We start from the raw sequence: 17665 nt of genomic DNA on the forward strand, positions 1-17665 counted from the left end.
CTTTTGGATCTCTGATGGAGTCCGAGGATCTTGCCATGTGAAGGATGTTTGATTCCATGTAAGTTCTTTGACCAGCTTGTTAGTCTCTCCACCCAGTGTTGGGAAAACGGATTCATTGAGATGACAATCCTTGAATCTGGCCTTTGGCTCGAGATACTTAATGATGGTGGGAGAATCATTGTTAACGTATATTCCCATCCCCTTTTGAGGTCCCATCATTTGCTCTCTGTGGTGGTGCAATGGGTACATAGACTGAACACCCAAATGTCTTAAGATGGGAAACGTCTGGCTCATGACCCGTTAGCAATTGGGATGGGGAATATCTATGCTCACTAGAATGGCCTGATGCGTATAAGCTCTTGTTGCATGTAATATTGTGTGTCCCCAAGAAGCTACTGTCAGTTCAAGTATGGACATGTGCCACGGGGTATACTACTCTCCCCCTCATGGACATATTGTAGCCATAAAACGCTTGAGACATAATTTACCAGCATTATCTAGACATATAGTCTTAAGTATGTGGGCTCACAGACTTATGGTCTGGGCCAGCAATCTAGCAAACACCAAGTTTCTAGTTGCTTTGACTGGTGATGACCTTAGTATGGGTTTCCCTTGTGTACATGCTGCACACGTGAGGTCCTTAAGGAGTGTGCCCTTTTGATTTTAATATCAGCTTTACGCATCATGTTAGAACCAGGCTGGCCAAGCCGGTCATGCCATTAGTGAATTTCTCAGTAAACCCTTTTGTTTACTGTATTAGCCTCTATCATATTGACCTTGGCATAGTAAAGGTCTATGACGCGGGTATAGTCTCTAAGACCTTCTCATGGTCTTGGGTGCTCTTAGTAATATATGGGAATCCTTTGTTCCCTTCACCCTTAGTTTCAATGTGGAAACCATTCAAACACTTTTCTTTGAAACTCAACAAGGCCCCTTTGAGCTGGGTGAATATGAAGCATCTGAGGATGCGTGCCCTTGGGAATATGGGCCTGCCATGGGCCTGCCCTTAGCCTTCACTAAATTTAGCTATACCCGCAATTTGGCTAATCAACCATGTCTTTGGATATTTTGTTGGCATTCCGAAGTCTCATAGTCATCTATCTCATGGTCGAAATCTTCTTCACCATTGTGATGAAATGAGCTTCTAGATTCTTTTCAAACTCTCTTGATAGAGATCAATGAGATGCTTAGGAGTCATGCACGTCTTAGTCCAATGGTTTCCCCATTCCTCATCAGTGGCAAACAAGTTTATTTGAGTGTTGTGGTTTGGGTATACCACGACCTCTAACTCGATTACGACCAAAGTCGGGTCGGCGGCCTTAACCATATGAATGGTTTCCTTGATCATATAAATTATAATTGCCATGATACTTATCTCTTTGGACGTGGTTAGACTCTTTAGTCTCTTTAGGCTCTTTAGGCTCTTCAGCCCAATGGGCTTCTGATAATGGGGTAGGACCAGGAGGTCTCATTTCACTATTCATAACTCATTGTTTTGCTCAGCAAGTAGCAAAACAAGAGTTTAGACTTGCATATGTGGTAAAAACCTTTTTTTTTTTTTTTCTTCACGATATTGTTGCTGAGGCAATATATTGTTTGTGTGAAAGGTCGAGAATGCTTTCTTTAGCAAGTCATTCTCAGTAATTTCCTCACCACGGAATCTCAGTATTGACACTATTTTAAATAGTGCTGAGTTATACTCATTCATGGATTTGAATTCTTGGAATCTGAGATTCTTTCGATCGAATCGGGCTTTTGGGTAATAGCACCGTGTTTTTTTTTTCAACTCTGTCCTGAGGTCCAGAGGATTCTTAATAGTGAGGTACTGATTTTGAGACTCTCATTGAGGTGATGGCGTATGTTAGTAATCGCCTTATATCTTTCTCTTCTAGTGACATTGTTTCCTTCCATAATAGATTCACCAAGCCCTTTTTCCTTTAGGACAATCTTAGTGTCCAAAGCCCATTTTAAATAATTGTCACCAGAGGCATTGAGTGCCGTGTATTCATAATAGTTGATTTCTGATATCTATAATCAGTGTTCTAAAAAGCGGTCTAGGCGGTCGCCTAGGCCCCGACTAGGCGCTAGGCTCTCATGCGACGCCTAGATAACCGTCTTGACCGCCTAAAGTTACATAGATCTTGTTTAATGTATTTTTTTCAATTTTAATTAGAGTTTTATTTATATATATAGTTATACATATTTATATATTGTTTAATATAAATATAAATAAATGTTTTATCTAGTTTTGTTTATAATTTCATAATTTTTAGTTTTATATAGACATTTTATATAACTTATATATATAATATCATATTTATAATATTTTATGTTATAAACGTCTAAACCGCCTAAAAAATCGCCTAGGCCCCGTTTAGACGTTCTAGGCGCTAGGCACTGGGTCACCACCCGCTTAGCGCCTAGCGCTTTCTTGAACACTGTCTATAATATATAGAGTTAAATGAGAACTCATGTAATCGGTTAGACCAAGTCATGCGGTATTTGAGACCGAGCCATGCTTGTCTTCAGCAAGTGTTTTCTAAACAATCATGTTATATATATATATGGATAAGTATCATGGCAATTATATGGATGAAATCAACCCTAGAAGATTGATCTAGTATGCAACAACCAAACAATCGGATCATACTAGATTAGGATATTAGGATTTCGCGGTTAAGTTTTAGGGTTTTAGCATCCGCGATTTATAGTACTAGGGTTTTTGCTAGGATTTCGGTTTTATGTATGAAACTTTCTATTTATGGAAACTTTCCTTATATGGAACTTTCCTTTTATAGAAAATTTCTATTTCTCATCTAGAAAGAAATTCTAAACAATTATGTACTTTAGGGTTTTGGAATATTTCCTTATGAAGGGGTTTCCTATTTTGGTAACTTTCCATTTTGGGAAACTTGCTATTTTAGGAAACCTTTTATTTTGGGAAACTTGCTATTTTACGAAACTTTCTATTTCTGTAAACTTTCTTTATATGGAACTTTCTATTTCTGGAAACTTTCCATTTATAGGAAGCTTGATCTTAAACCGTGACTTAGGGTTTATTAAACCGGTTTAACCTAGGATTTAGGGTTTCGGTTTACTTTCGGTTTAACCTAGGGTTTATATTAAAACATTCAATCTATCATGCCATTAAACATCTTTCCATTCACTAACTTCTCAATTAATTCTCCAATCATAAATCAAATCACATCTGCCAATTTTCATGCAAATTTTATCTTATCAAACTTTAATTGGATCATGTATATAAAGCATAATAAATAAATAGCACTTATCTTAATTGGAGAACTGAAACAGAGACCCGAGATCTGATACGGAGATTGGAAACAGTTATGTCTCTTAGCTGGTTGGGACCTCCTACAAAATCTCAATATATATAATCCTGATTCCTGAGAAACTCAAAATTTTGCTCATAGAAACATGGCTATTACATTAGTAAAAAGAAAAAAAATAGGGTTTCTGTAATATACTGCATAAAACAGTTCAGAATCAATAACATATAATCCGTGCATAAATCGTACAAAAATATAGACAGGATTGATAATAAATAATCCGTGCAAAATTTGTGCAAATCTACAGACAGAATTGACAACAGATAATCTGTGCAAAATTCGTGCAGAAATACAGATAAAATTGATAACATATAATCCGTGCAAAATTTGTGCAAAACTACAGACAGAATTGACAATAGATCATCTGTGCAAAATTCGTGCAGAAATACAGACAAAATTGATAACATATAATCCGTGCAAAATTCGTGCAGAAACAAATATGAACAGAAAACTTATCTCGATAGAGTTTAAAATTTTGTTTGCAGAGACAGCTAGGGTTTTGGTTTTGGTTTTTGTGAGAGAGATTTAGGGTTTCGGGATTTTTTAATTTTTAGGTAAGTGGCTATCGTGCTGATAACGTGTTGTGAACTGTGTCATCTCATTAATAGAATAAGGGATATATATACAATGATAATAGCAGGATACATAGAATAAGGTAAAACCCTAATGGGCCATGGGCCAGTTATGGAGTCCATCCATATGGTTTATAACATGTTATACTATTTGGTTGTAGCTCAATTGTTTACACTTTTTTAAAAAAGAAGGAACTCATTATATTCTAGTAGATTGAAGGGCCATTTCAAACTATTTGTAATTGTAGGTAATATTTAAAAATTTATTGACGATAGTTGGTAAACAAAATTTTTAAAAAAATTAAACCTCACTTTATATACATATTTAATTTAATGATTTTCTTAAACAAAATTATGATTGTTCAATTATCCTACTTACACATGCTATATAGATTGCATGCAAAAGTCTTACCGAAATTCGTTTCATCTCTAATTATATTGATCGAGTGAACTCGTAAACGTTTTTTAATCTGTTTCATTTTATTTTATTATGTGTCTATTTTTGTTTTAGATTCAAATTAAAATGTAAGAGATTTGAAAATATGAGATTGCGATTCTGAGATTCTTTAACCATTTTTATCGGTTTCCGGTTAAATTATCTTTACCTTCTGAAAAAAAAGTGATGCTGTTTTGGGCTTCAAATGGATCGTTATATTGTAGGCTCATTAAGCCTGTTCTCAACTTGCCGTTTTAAATGTCCTGCCTCTCATCTCTTTTTTTTTTTTTTTTTTGTCAACTTTTTATAACAATATAAATGTGTGATAAATAAGTGTGGTTCGTATGAACGAAATCGAAAACGTGGATCCATTGTATGCCACTAGTTTTTCACATTCCATATGTCATAACCCTCCAAATTTAACCGAGATACATTCTTCATTACAATGACGTTACAAAACAAATTTTCATTTTTAAGTTTATAATTTAGTGTTATATATTTTATGGACAAATATATATCTATATATATATAGTCATCATATGCTACACATCCTACACTGATTAATCAGTCTTTCTTTTAAAGTATTTTTTTTTGGTTTTATCTGCATGACTGCATATTACAATGCACTCTTTTAAATATATATATATATATATATATATATATATATATATATATATATATATATGTATTACAATCTACTTTGAATTTCTTTTTATCATCTTATGTTATACAAAATTACAAATCAACAAAGTTTCTTTTTACTTGATATTACATTTATAATTTGCAGAAAACACCAAAAATGACAACTCATATTATTATTTTTAGTCGGCCTTGTTCTAGATATTTCTCATATAAACACTAATGCATGGAAGCTTCATAAAGATTTGAAGATATTATCATACAAACAACGGTCAATAAACGGACAATCTCGTCAAAATACCATCAAACACAAATGGATACTTCTCAAGAATATCATAAGTGCGGTTCCACACTAGCACAAACTATAGATGCTCCACTATCCATAGTTTGGTCGATACTCCGTCGTTTTGATAACCCTCAAGCCTACAAACAATTCGTGAAAACGTGCAATCTAAGCTTCGGCGATGGAGGAACAGGCTCCGTCCGTGAAGTGACGGTGGTTTCCGGTCTTCCGGCCGAGTTCAGCCAAGAGAGGTTAGATGAACTTGACGATGAGTCTCATATGATGGTGATTAGCATTATAGGTGGTGATCATCGTTTGGTTAATTACCGGTCGAAAACGATGGCGTTTGTGGCGGCGGATGAGGAGGAGAAGACGGTGGTGGTGGAGAGTTATGTGGTGGATGTGCCAGAAGGAAATAGTGAGGAGGAAACGACGTCTTTTGCTGATAATATCGTTGGGTTTAATCTTAAGTCATTGGCTAAGCTCTCGGAGAAGATGGTGGCTCATCTAAAGTTGTAATTTTTAGATTCTAGTGTTAGTTTTTAAGAATTAAAATCAGGATAGCAACTAGCAATAGTCATGTTCGAGGGGAAATAAGTAAATATATGTATAATACTAGATATATGGTGTATTTGTTAGTAACTTAATTAGTATGTCCTTAGTATGTTACGTTTGTTCTTTTATTTCACTTTTTTATTCTGTTGCACTCAAACTTTTGTAATATTTTAAAAACTAAAATAAAAGGAAATAAAAGTAATGTTATAGTATATGTAATTTTGAAGTGGTAGAAATCTAGAAATAGATTCTTTGGTGGGCTCAGAGCTTTTGAATGATAGGCAATGGATCTTCCACGATATCTAAAAGTAGTTGTCATGTGAAAGACAATCACTAGTTCTACCCTGTCCTTTTTGTTGGAAGTGATCAAGTCTTCATGTTTGTTTTATTAAGAGTAGTATAGTATTAACATGTAAATCATTTGTATCACTCATAAGATATGAATGATATAAGTAACCGCTAAGTAGTTATTGTTGAATGGTTGTGTCTCCACATTGAGGCATCTGTTAGAGATGCAACTCTTAGTCCAATTGTCCAAAGTGTGTCTTGTAAACTTATAAATATTGCTTTCACTATCTAATAAAGATTAACACATAAACACATTGAGTGTCCAACCAAAACAGAGGAAGAGAAGACAAAACAGAATAAAATCTGTGTTGTCCGATCCTTAAACACTTTGAGAGTTCAAAGTTCTACACTTTTCACCTCCGCAAATTTAGGGTATTGTTTTTGTTTTCAGGTTAATGAAACATGCTCAAAATTTGAAAGTCTTGTACATTAAATGTAGAGTCGGTGGTTTTTTTTTGGTCCAAGCCTCCAAAGTTTTTAAGTAGTTAATTAATTTTCAAAAAAAAAATATATATATATATACATATAATATGTAAATAAATTATTTATTGATAAAAGATAACAAAAACATTAATAAAAAGATCATGACTTCGAATATAGAAATGGTTATATTCTAAAAAAATTGTAAAGATATCCTTCATGCATACATAGATTAGAAGGTTATGATCCAAATTCCACAGTTATATAAAAAGAGAAATTCCCCAAAATAGCACTAAAAAAAGTTTTATGGACAATTATAACATATATTCAATAAGCTTCCAAAAATAGCATTAGTACACTCACTATTAAGTTTTTGTTTCAATAGTATTATCACTAGTTTATTTTTTTTTCAATAATACCACAAATTTTATATAAAAACTATTCAACCAAAATAAATTCTAAATATTATATATGGGTCCTCTATTTCTAATATCTCCACCATTTAATATTGAATTTGTGTTATTATGTTTGGGTTCCTTATTTCTAATGTAGGGTATATATATTCATCACTTAAAAGATATTTTGATTTATCTTAATATTAGTTTGTGGTATTATAGTTGGGTTTCCTATTCCCAATTTAGGGTATATATATCCACCATTTTAAAAAAATTTGATTCAATTTAATATTAGGTTAATGTTTGCTTTTATTTTCTATTTTAATTAAAGTTTAGGGTGCTATTTATGGAATTTTAGAAATATTGTGCTAATTTTGGAAAAAAAAACTTTTCTATGGGCTATTTTTGTCAATTGCCCAAAAAAAAAATATATTACTTTACTATTTATTAAAACAACAAAGGTCTTTATTTTTAGTGTAAAATTACTTTTGGACGGACATAGATTCGAAGGTTATTTGGTTGTTAATCTGGTTTATTTTTCGTTCCATTATTTCCATTTTATTGCTGGGATGATAAAAAAAAACTTCCTCGAACACCTTTGTGTTTTTTTTCCTTCAATTTTAACATTTTAATAGAAAATTTTCCTAGCAACAATAAAAGTTATCAAATTTATGGAACTTCTATTTCATCGTATAAATGTGTGATATATTATTTATTATCATTAAACATGTTAATAAATTATGAGAAATTATTAAAAATGTCCCTTTTTCAATACCCCTTTTCAAAAATGCCCCCTTTGAGAGTCCATTTTTAAGTTTGCCCTCTTTTAATTTTTAATGACCATTTTACCCTTATTTGAAACAAAATTAGGTCTACAAAATATAAAATATTTTTTGGCGGGAAAAGTGATCCCGCAATTTTCCCGCCAAAACACTTGTAAAAACCTTTAAAATACCTTGTAAAATTTTCACGTAAAAATTTTTCCCGCCAAAAAAAATTTTTTGCGGAAAAAGTGATTCTGCAATTTTTTTGGCAAATTTTTTTTGGCGGAAAAAATTTACAAGGTGTTTTAAAGGTTTAACGGAGTATTTACAAGTGTTTTGTAAGGTTTTACAATGTATTTTAAAAGGTTTTACAAGGTACTTATAAGGTTTTATAAGGTATTTATAACTTGTAAAACCTTATAAAAAACTTGTAAAATCTTATAACTTGTAAAACCTTATAAAATAGCTTGTAAAATCTTATAATATCTTATAAATACCTTATAAATACGTTGTAAAACCTTTTAAAATACATTGTAAAACTTTATAAATATCTTGTAAATAACCTTTAAAATACCTTGTAAATTTTTCCCACCAAAAATTTAACGCCAAAAAAATTGCGGAATCACTTTTTCCGCAAATAAAATTTTTTGGCGGGAAAATTTTTTGGCGGGAAAAAATTTTACTGCAACATTTTACATGGTATTTTAAAGGTTTACAAGTGTTTTGGCGGGAAAATTATGGGATCACTTTTCCCGCCAAAAAATATTTTGTATTTTGTGGATCTAATTTTGTTATATTTCCTTATATATTTGTGATATCTTTTATTAAAAGAAGGGTAATTTAGTCATTTTGTACATAAAAAAGGGTATTTTTAAAAATGGACAGCCAAAAGGGGTATTTTTGAAAAGAGGTATTTTAAAAAATGGACAGTCAAAAGAGGCATTTTTGAAAAGGGGTATTGAAAAAGAAACATTTTTGTGAGTCTCCCATAAATTATTAAAGATGTTAACAAATTATAATCCATCTACAAACATACTCAATGAAATATTTTCTTTGATCAACTTTTTCTTTTATACCAAAACACCATATATGCAACTTCCTCTCTATATGAAATATTTTCTACATGTGATTTTATATTTTCCAATGTAAATTCAATAAATCCTATGTGGATTTTATGCTTATTCACCTTTTATTTGCTAATATATTGTTATTAAAATTATTTATAGGAGAAAATGAATCTATATACTATTAAAAGAGAAGTACAAATGAAAATGGGTCGGGTTAAAATCAGAAAATTGACCCAAAATTCTGAAATCGGATCTTTGAAATTTTTTTGGAATATAAATTCGAATTAATAATGAAAAATCGAAATAAAATCAAATATTTATGGAAATCAAATAAAATCTTATTGTACTTATGGTAACTAATAATAAAAGCATATTCCAAACAATATTATACATTAATTACGTATAATAAATTTGTTCATATATTTTTGGGACTAATTCCATAACAATCAACGTTTTTGTCATTAATTTCGCTCATGTTAGCCAATTATCATTAATTAAAAGATATTTTACTTGCTTCTAAAGATTTCTAGAAAATTTATCACAAATAACCCATCTGTTTTATAAATTAAATTGATATTTTTTATTTTGGTCGTGTAAATTAAATAGATATTTTATTTTGGTCGTGTAAATTAAATAGATATGAAATCCATGTAACTAATTTTAATTTAATTAGATTAAATCGAAATTATGATATTTTCATACCTATAGCTTACCAAAGAAGATTAATTTTCAGTTTATAAAGATTTCTTGAATATGATTTTAGAATTATTCAACAAGATGATAAGTATTTATTAAATTTTGTGAATCATGAAAAATAATAATTAATTTTTAATCATTACTTCATCTTTCAATCTCTCATCTAACAAATAAGATACATATTCTATTATTACTATGTTCAAACTTCATTTTGTTGTATGACTAAATAATATTCCCATTAAAACTGTCAAAGCGAGTTGATTTGTCCCGTTAAGTCCATTTTGCGATAGACAAAAAATATTTTGACTTGTAGTTAGTCGGTCCGCACGACCCGCGGGTAGCATATATGAAATACAAACCCGTCCCGCGAATGTATGCGGATTTGCGGGATTGTCCATGGATTTTGTTTAAATAATTTTAAAGTAACCAAAATTTAAAATACTACTAAAATAAATAAATAAATCAAAATACTATTAAAAGTTTGTTTAAATTACCACATGTTGAATAAATTATAATTTTATCAATAAATACTAATATGCGGGCTGATCCGCCAACCCGCGGATGAAAACCGATTAAACCTATGACCCACTGCGAATATATCCATGTGGCCCGCTTATTTGCGGGTTTAATATATTTTCTCAAATCTGTCCCATAGTGAGATGATGTGGGCTCGACCCGCGGTTTTTGATCTATTTTGACTGCTCTAATTCCTATGAATCGTCTAATTTTAGAATTTTAAAACACAAAATTCTATTTTGTAAATCATAATTAATACAATGGGTATATTTATAAATAATTTTATATTTTCTCTACATTATGAATATTTATAAGTATACTATACGATTCGTTCTACTAAAAACACAAACACAATATTAAACGCAACGTATGTAAACCAATATTCTCCCGCGGTGGACCGCGGGTCCGATCCTAGTTGAAGTTATTATAAGAAAAAACTATTAATTATAATTTATTAATTCATTTTCTACTTTAACCCTAATATTTTGTTATTAGCTAACAACAATTAAAGGAGAAACTGAATTAAAAATTTGTATTAAATTAAAAAACGTCAATTATTTTGAAACAAAAAAATGCTAAAACCTCTCTTATTTTGGTATAGAGAGAGTAGGTATTGTGGATTCGAAATTATACCAATGTTACATGTAGTAAAACAAATTCTCCTTATATCATATTTAAGTATTATATCGATTATTTGCAAAAAAAAAAAATACAAATTTTGTTTATTGTTGTCAAGTAAATCGTTATTGGTTAAAATCAAAGAAAATAAAATCATTTATTGGTAAATTTATAAATGTTAAAAATATGATGTAATCTAGAAAACAAACTTGTGATAACTTTCTTTCCTTTTTTAGATTTTTTTTAAACACTCCATTAAAACGTTGGCCCTTTTTTCTACATAAGAAACAAAATTGCCGCTGGTGAATTGAATGCACATTTACAGACACTTTTGAAGAGTTTGGTGTTTAATAAATTATAATAAATGACAATATTGATAATTTGTTATCTTCTTCACCTTGTTTCGATGCATCTAAGGTCCACATTATTGATTACACGAAGGTACGCCTTGCTTCGTTTTGGGAATTGTTTTAGAAAAGCAAAAAGTATTTGGTGAGTTTTTGTTGTTTGCCAATATACTTTCATGATTTCCTTTTAAAATAGACCATAAGTTACAAGTTACAATATATAACGACTACAGTAAGCCTAGGCATTCGGGTACGGAGTATCCGATCGGTTTTTTTTCGGGTTTCGGGTCTATTTGGATAGGAAGGTTGTAAACCAGAGAGAGTTTAGAGGAAAGTTATGTATTCTATTGATCATCGTTACACATCTTTATATACACATGAAGAGATAACACCAAATATCCTCTAAGTATCCCGAATCCTTATCTCAACAAGATATGGATTTATCATCAACTTATTCTACACACAAGAGATCTTTATCGAATATTCTAGAATGTTCTAGAACTATCTGAACCATCCTTAACACGCCTCCTCAAGTTGGAGCGTGTAAGTTACGAATGCTCAACTTGGACACCAAGTAATTGAAGCTTGAGCTTCCCAAAGCCTTAGTCATAATGTCTGTTAGCTGCTCCGTTGTTCTGACGTGTTGTGTAGCAATAAGACGATCTTGAACCGCATCTCTCACACTATGGCAATCTGCTTCGATATGCTTTGTCCGCTCATGTAATACCGGGTTCGACGCAATGTGCAAGGCATATTTACTATCACAGAACATCTCCATTGGAACATCATGCTCTACTCCAAGATCCGCCAATAACCGCTTCAACCATTTCAGCTCACGCAAGGCTGCCGCCATGGCTCTGTATTCCGCCTCGGCTGAGGAATGAGACAACGTATCCTGCTTCTTTGTCTTCCAAGATATTGGTGAACTGCCTAACAGCACAACATACGCAGACAGCGATCGCCTTGTTAGTGGGGACACGTAGGCCAGTCTGAATCGCAATACGTCCGTATATAATATCAAATAATATTTATGGTATATTGAAGTTCATTTACAAAGAATTATTCACTTTTTAAGTATATATATATATTTTTTTTTTTTAAAAATTTTTTTGTCTAATATTCTATTATTTCGCAAATTTTTTTGGATTGCACAAATAATTTTGTTATACGACTTTTAAGTTTTGAATTCATATTTCATCCCACTTTGTAAATTAATTTTCTCTTAGTTTTCCGTCATTTCGCATTTACCTAGTGTTACCAGTCAGAATCATACAGTTAGAATAACAGCTTAACCAAAACCACTATTCACGTGCCACGGATAATTACGTTAATGATAAGAACTTATTTGTTTTGGAATACATATATTGTTTTTTTTTTTTTTTGGGCAAAGAATACATATATTGTTTTGGTATGATTTGTTATGGAATATCAACAATGTCGTTTACTATAAGACGAAATGTCATTTCCAATATGTTTTTTTTTTTTTTGTTAAAGTTTCCAATATGTTTTTTTTTTTTTGGTGTGTAAAGTTTCCAATATGTTTAGAATTTCAATCAACATAAACTAACACTAGTAATTGATTAATATTCATCAATGGAGTTGTTCACGAGAATCACAACCATATAACAGTCCAACAACAAAAGTTGAATTGATCCTATCGAAATTCGAAAGTCATCTTTTTCCAAACAAAATCTTGAAGTTGAAGATATCTAATTTTTCTTTTTGTTATTCTTCTTTAAATTTTTTAATTTAAATATAATTATCATTCCATCAATTCTTTTTTTTTTTTAATCAAGGTATTATATATATCACAGTCTAAACAGCATCATCCATCAATGGAGAATCCAAGGAGGAGAAGCAAGAGTAAGTAACAACAAGTAGAAGCTACAAACTATAAATAAAAACCATATAAAACAAATACATTCCAATACTAAGTAAAAACAGAGAAGCGGTAACTTGGTAAAAGCAAGATCATAACACTCGCAAAAAGATCAAACATAAAGCTCCAGGCTTGTAGCTGATCCAATTGAATCCACCATATGCTTATAGTATGCTTGCTTCTTGTTCCCCATCTTCAACCCATAAAATGCATAGTAGCAGAAGGTATCCAAAAGTCACTTGAGGCAACTAAGCTGTATCATCATATCGCCTCAATGAAAAAGTAAAACCAGTTAAGGAGCAATGGCTACCAAAAAGTAATCCAACCAAAGCCATTCATTCTGCCTGTAAAAGGAGACTTATGTTCTCGACACCTGAAAGCAAGACGTACCCCAAAAAGCAGTGACTGCAAGAGCATAAGGGTACATTACACTCTTAAGTCAGAACAGGCCTCAAGAAGACCTATGGAGTAGGACCTGACACCGGGTAAAAGCGAACTCCCGGTTCTTTTCTACAGGCCCTGATGTTTCTCTCAGTAGAGAGATCAATCCGCTTACCCTTCTTACCCTTAGAGCATTCACCAATCTCATACTTAGCCTTTCCTTTACCTTTGAAGTGATGAGTAGAGGTGGAGCTGAATGAGTCAGAACTGGAAGGTTGAGAGCCCACAGCAGCAACATTGTCAAAGAAAGGAGGTGCAGCAGGAAGAGGAGGCTGAGATATTGGTGAAGAAGAGGAAATGTCTGAACTATCAGAACTGGACAAAGGAGCTTGATCAATGCTGTTGTTGGATCCATTACCTTCCTCCCAACGTGGAACTTCAAGTATTTCCTCCTCCTCATGGTGAGCCACAGGAGCAGCTAAGAAAGGACAGTTGTCAGTCTGATGATTGATGCGGCAACAGTTAGTGCAAATTCTTCTCAACCTTTCATACTCAAAACCTATCATAGCATTTTCTCTTGATTCAAACCTGACACGTCTAAAGAACCTGAGACGATCAGTGAATACAATCCTGAGCTTAACACGGATAAAGCCAACAAAGGTCGAAGTTTGTTCATTGAAATCCAACTCCACTACTGGCCCCAAAGTGCCCGCAATGAAACTTACAGTCAACTCAGAGAGGTAAGGAAGAGGAATACCTCTTACTTGAACCCAGAGATCAATAAAAGTCAGAAAGTCAGGTCTAGGAAAGTCTTGCCACCTTTGCAAGGCAACAAACCAATCATTAAACACACAGGGAGTCCTCCTCAAAACAGACAGCAAGTCAAACTCATACTGAAAACGAAACTGCACACTTCTGTCATCAAGGATACGGCCATGGACTCTAGCAGACATTCCCCAAACCCTAGGTAAGGTCTGAATAACACCACGAAGCGTCTGATCAGTAGGATTCAAAGGTCTTCCAATTAAGCTCAAACGATTACTAGCAACAACACTAGCATAAGCCTCATGAGGAACAAAAAGCTCTGGGTCATCCCTACCCAAAACCATGTCTTGTAAATCATCCCATAAGTCATCAGACATTTTGAAGTGAGAAAAGCAAGGACGTGAGAAAGAAAAAAGTTACAAGAAGAAGTAACAAAGTAAAAGAAGATTATATAGGAGATGAGAAAGTAAAACCTAAAAGAAAGCTCTACGAGAGAGAAATTAAAAAGAAAAAGGGAAATTCTAAGAAATCAAAGATAAAGATGAAAAAGTCAAAAAAGACAAAACTAGGAAATCTCCCCAATAAAAGTAATAATTATAGAGATACCCACTACTTACTGAGGAAGGAAATGAAAATCTGTTTTTTCCAAAAAGTTAAAACTAACCTCCTAAGGAAATTGACTAAGAAGTAGATATTTACTGCAGGATAATAACAGAAAAGAGGAAACCTAAATAGAAGGGAAAGGTGAAATATCTGAGGGGAAATAATCAAAAATAAAACGTTTCTCTCTATCAATTCTTTCATACCACCATTTTTTATAAATCAAAACAATAGTAATTGATTTTTTTTACTGCGATCATTCTAAAATTTACCATAGAGACACTTTTATTTATTGACTGACTCTTTAGTCCCCTAACATTCATTTTTCAGTCCTCCCTATAGGCCCATATAATTTCTTTAAATCTTTTTTTGTTTTCTAACAAATGGTGTTATATCTCTGATAGCAGAGCAGAAAACATCACTAACTCTTTAGATTCCTTTTCACTATTTTATTTATTCATTTTACACATTCTTGATTCTTGAACTTTCTTTAAAGTTTTTTCTTTTTTTTGTTAAAGAGAGTTCTTGAAAGGATTTTTATCAGAAGCAACAATGGAGGAGAAGAAACTAAATTTAGATGCTCCATTCTTATCCGTGAGGCGAGTTCCTACTAAACCAGAGGATCCAAACGAATCAGAGAACACCAAGAAGAAGACGACGACAACGAGAAGGAGAAAACTCAAAGATTCGTGTCAAGAAACAGAACATGAAACTCTGATTCGACTATTACAAGACCAGAGTTTCGACCATGTAATGGAACCATCTTCAGTTCCTTTCAAATGGGAACAAACACCTGGAAAGCCAAAGGATCAAGATACAATAATCGAAGAATTAGACCTAATCAAAGCTTTGGAAATGGTTTCTTCAACCGCAAGTTTCTCTGTTAATTGCAGTTCAAGTGGAGTAAGTGAGTTCGAGAAGAAGAGAGATGGAGACAGATCGAGTAATGATGTATCAAGAGATGACGTCGTTTATGAATATCGTGATCTCATCATGTCTAGATTTTTACCAGCCGCGGAAGCAATTGCCATGAAAAATAAGAAAGAAGCTTCTCGATTTAAAGAGGAGAAGAAGAAGAAACAGAGCATTGCTCTACAGAGAGTCTCTATGGCAATTAATCAAGATTTAAACAACGATGAAGATGATGAGGATGATGATGATGATCATAATCATGTCGATGGTATTGATGCAACGGTTTACTCAAATGATTCCAAGAAAGCTCAGTTAGGGTTCTTGCCATGGTTCTGTTCCAAGAACTCAGTGGATGTTCTTAATCCGTTACTTTCTCGGATCAAGACATGTCAGGATATTGGAGTAAAATCGGGGAATATAATAAACCCGAAATCGCTAGATTCTGTTTACAAAACAAAATCAGCATCACCGAGAATCTTGAAAACAAACAAGGTTATGAGTAAGTCTCAAGAAATCTATGAAACACCAAGACTTTCAAGAGAGATTTCCAAAATTTCTTTACCGAAATCCGGCGAAACACTCAAGATCCAGCGAAATCCTTCGAGGTTGCAACGAACAACCGATCAGAATCAGAGACAAGAAATTAGGTTTCTTGTGGAAGAAGTAAAGAGAAGGAGCAACAGAAACAAAAACAGGTCAGAAAATCTCTCTGTTTCTCAACCTCCATTGCCTAAAACTCCTTCAGAGTCGTGGCTTTGCCGGACACTTCCGAGAAGCTCTACCACCTCCTCCGTATTCTCCGGCCAATTTGCCGTCGTCGTCTCCGGTCAAGCCGCCCGTTTCAAGAAGAAGATGGAGCAAAAGACTGAATCTCAGTCTATACATTGGGAGACGATTGTGAAAACATCGAATACACACCATGATCATGTTCGCTACTCAGAGGTATTTATTAATCAGTCCTAGTTAGAAGAATTTTCCTAAGAATCTTTGTCTCTTTTTGGTATTTTTATATGCTTCGATAAATTTGATGGGTTTTTTTTTGGATTATGTTCAATTGTGCAGGGGCTTATTGTTGTTCATCCTACTCGTCAACATAAATTCTGAAAACCGGAATAGTTTGTACTTCATACCGAGTTTCCTTTTTTTCTGGCACAGAAAATTTGTTAAAATATTGTACTCCATGAGATCATGATGTCGGATAAATCCGAATTTCGTGTCGGACCGGATCGGGTTAGGTTGGAAATAGCCACATTATTTTCACCAATATCAACATCAATTGATCCAAACATTTGGAATGCAAACTCGTCGTATTCATCCAAACATTTGGTATGAAAATTTGTATTCGTTCAACCATTTAGAATGAATTTCTTTTAAATAATTTCATGGTAGTAGATTTTATATAATTATAAAAATATATTGTTATTGATTATACTATTTACACATTTAAAAAAAAATCTTAGGTTTATTCAACTGGTGTTTTACCAAAACACCTAAAATCTTTTGCTATTGAAATCTCTCGGTCATCATTTTTCTTTTATGATTTTTGTCCATGGTGTATGAGAATGATTTTCTAGTTAAAAGTACAAATTAAGATTCAAATTCATCCAATCCGTACATGGAACCGATCTAATTGAACTAAGCCAAGAAAAATCCTAACTAATTATTGAGTTGAGTTCTACATCCAAAATCCTAAACTAAACTAAAAAAAAAAAAAAAAAAAAACCAAAAACTGAACAAATTTCTATGTCAGATAAATCTAATATGATTATGAATGATTTAGGCCCAACTAAGAGTACATCAAATTATATCCTCGTTATGATTCTTAAATAAGCCCAACAAGTGCCAACAATTTTCATTTAAAATAAAAATCTAATCATATAGATGAAGCATCAACTAATAACAACAGTATTGAAAAAAAATTGAATAAACAAATGAATAAAAAAGTATGGAGAAAATAATTAAGGTTGACTACACATTTAAAAATTGATTACATTTTAAATATAAAGTAGTGGGTGACATGTACTATATAGTCTATAGCACATGACTCGAAAACTAATAATAATTCCATGTAACATCGCTTATTATATTCGCCACGTCACTAAACACTGGACCGTTGATCATCACA

General features: G+C 32.6%; 2 protein-coding genes and 1 pseudogene across 2 annotated transcripts; 2 read left to right on the forward strand and 1 right to left on the reverse strand.

Moving 5' to 3' along the window:
- Positions 1–5143: 5143 nt before the first annotated feature.
- On the forward strand, positions 5144–6285 carry LOC9299524 (abscisic acid receptor PYL11). The gene has a single exon (XM_002863402.2). It carries the CDS (start codon positions 5308–5310, stop codon positions 5794–5796), a length of 489 nt encoding a protein of 162 aa, XP_002863448.1. The 5' UTR covers positions 5144–5307; the 3' UTR covers positions 5797–6285.
- A 6586-nt stretch (positions 6286–12871) lies between these two features.
- LOC110225832 lies at positions 12872–14166 on the reverse strand (annotated as a pseudogene).
- Positions 14167–14866: 700 nt separating this feature from the next.
- LOC9299525 lies at positions 14867–16860 on the forward strand. Its single transcript, XM_021015972.1, has 2 exons — positions 14867–16482; positions 16603–16860. Exons 1-2 carry the CDS (start codon positions 15181–15183, stop codon positions 16642–16644), a joined length of 1344 nt encoding a protein of 447 aa, XP_020871631.1. The 5' UTR covers positions 14867–15180; the 3' UTR covers positions 16645–16860.
- Positions 16861–17665: the final 805 nt, after the last annotated feature.

The sequence above is a fragment of the Arabidopsis lyrata genome, assembly GCF_000004255.2.
Source record: "Arabidopsis lyrata subsp. lyrata unplaced genomic scaffold ARALYscaffold_8, whole genome shotgun sequence".
Classification (NCBI taxonomy): Eukaryota; Viridiplantae; Streptophyta; class Magnoliopsida; order Brassicales; family Brassicaceae; genus Arabidopsis; species Arabidopsis lyrata.

Excerpts from the sequence above, each read along its gene's own strand:
- LOC9299524 (XM_002863402.2), top strand. The coding sequence starts at position 5,308 with ATGGATACTTCTCAAGAATATCATAAGTGCGGTTCCACACTAGCACAA.
- LOC9299525 (XM_021015972.1), top strand. The coding sequence starts at position 15,181 with ATGGAGGAGAAGAAACTAAATTTAGATGCTCCATTCTTATCCGTGAGG. Across the intron at positions 16,483-16,602 it reads ATCATGTTCGCTACTCAGAG|GGGCTTATTGTTGTTCATCC; the intron begins GTATTTATTAAT and ends TCAATTGTGCAG.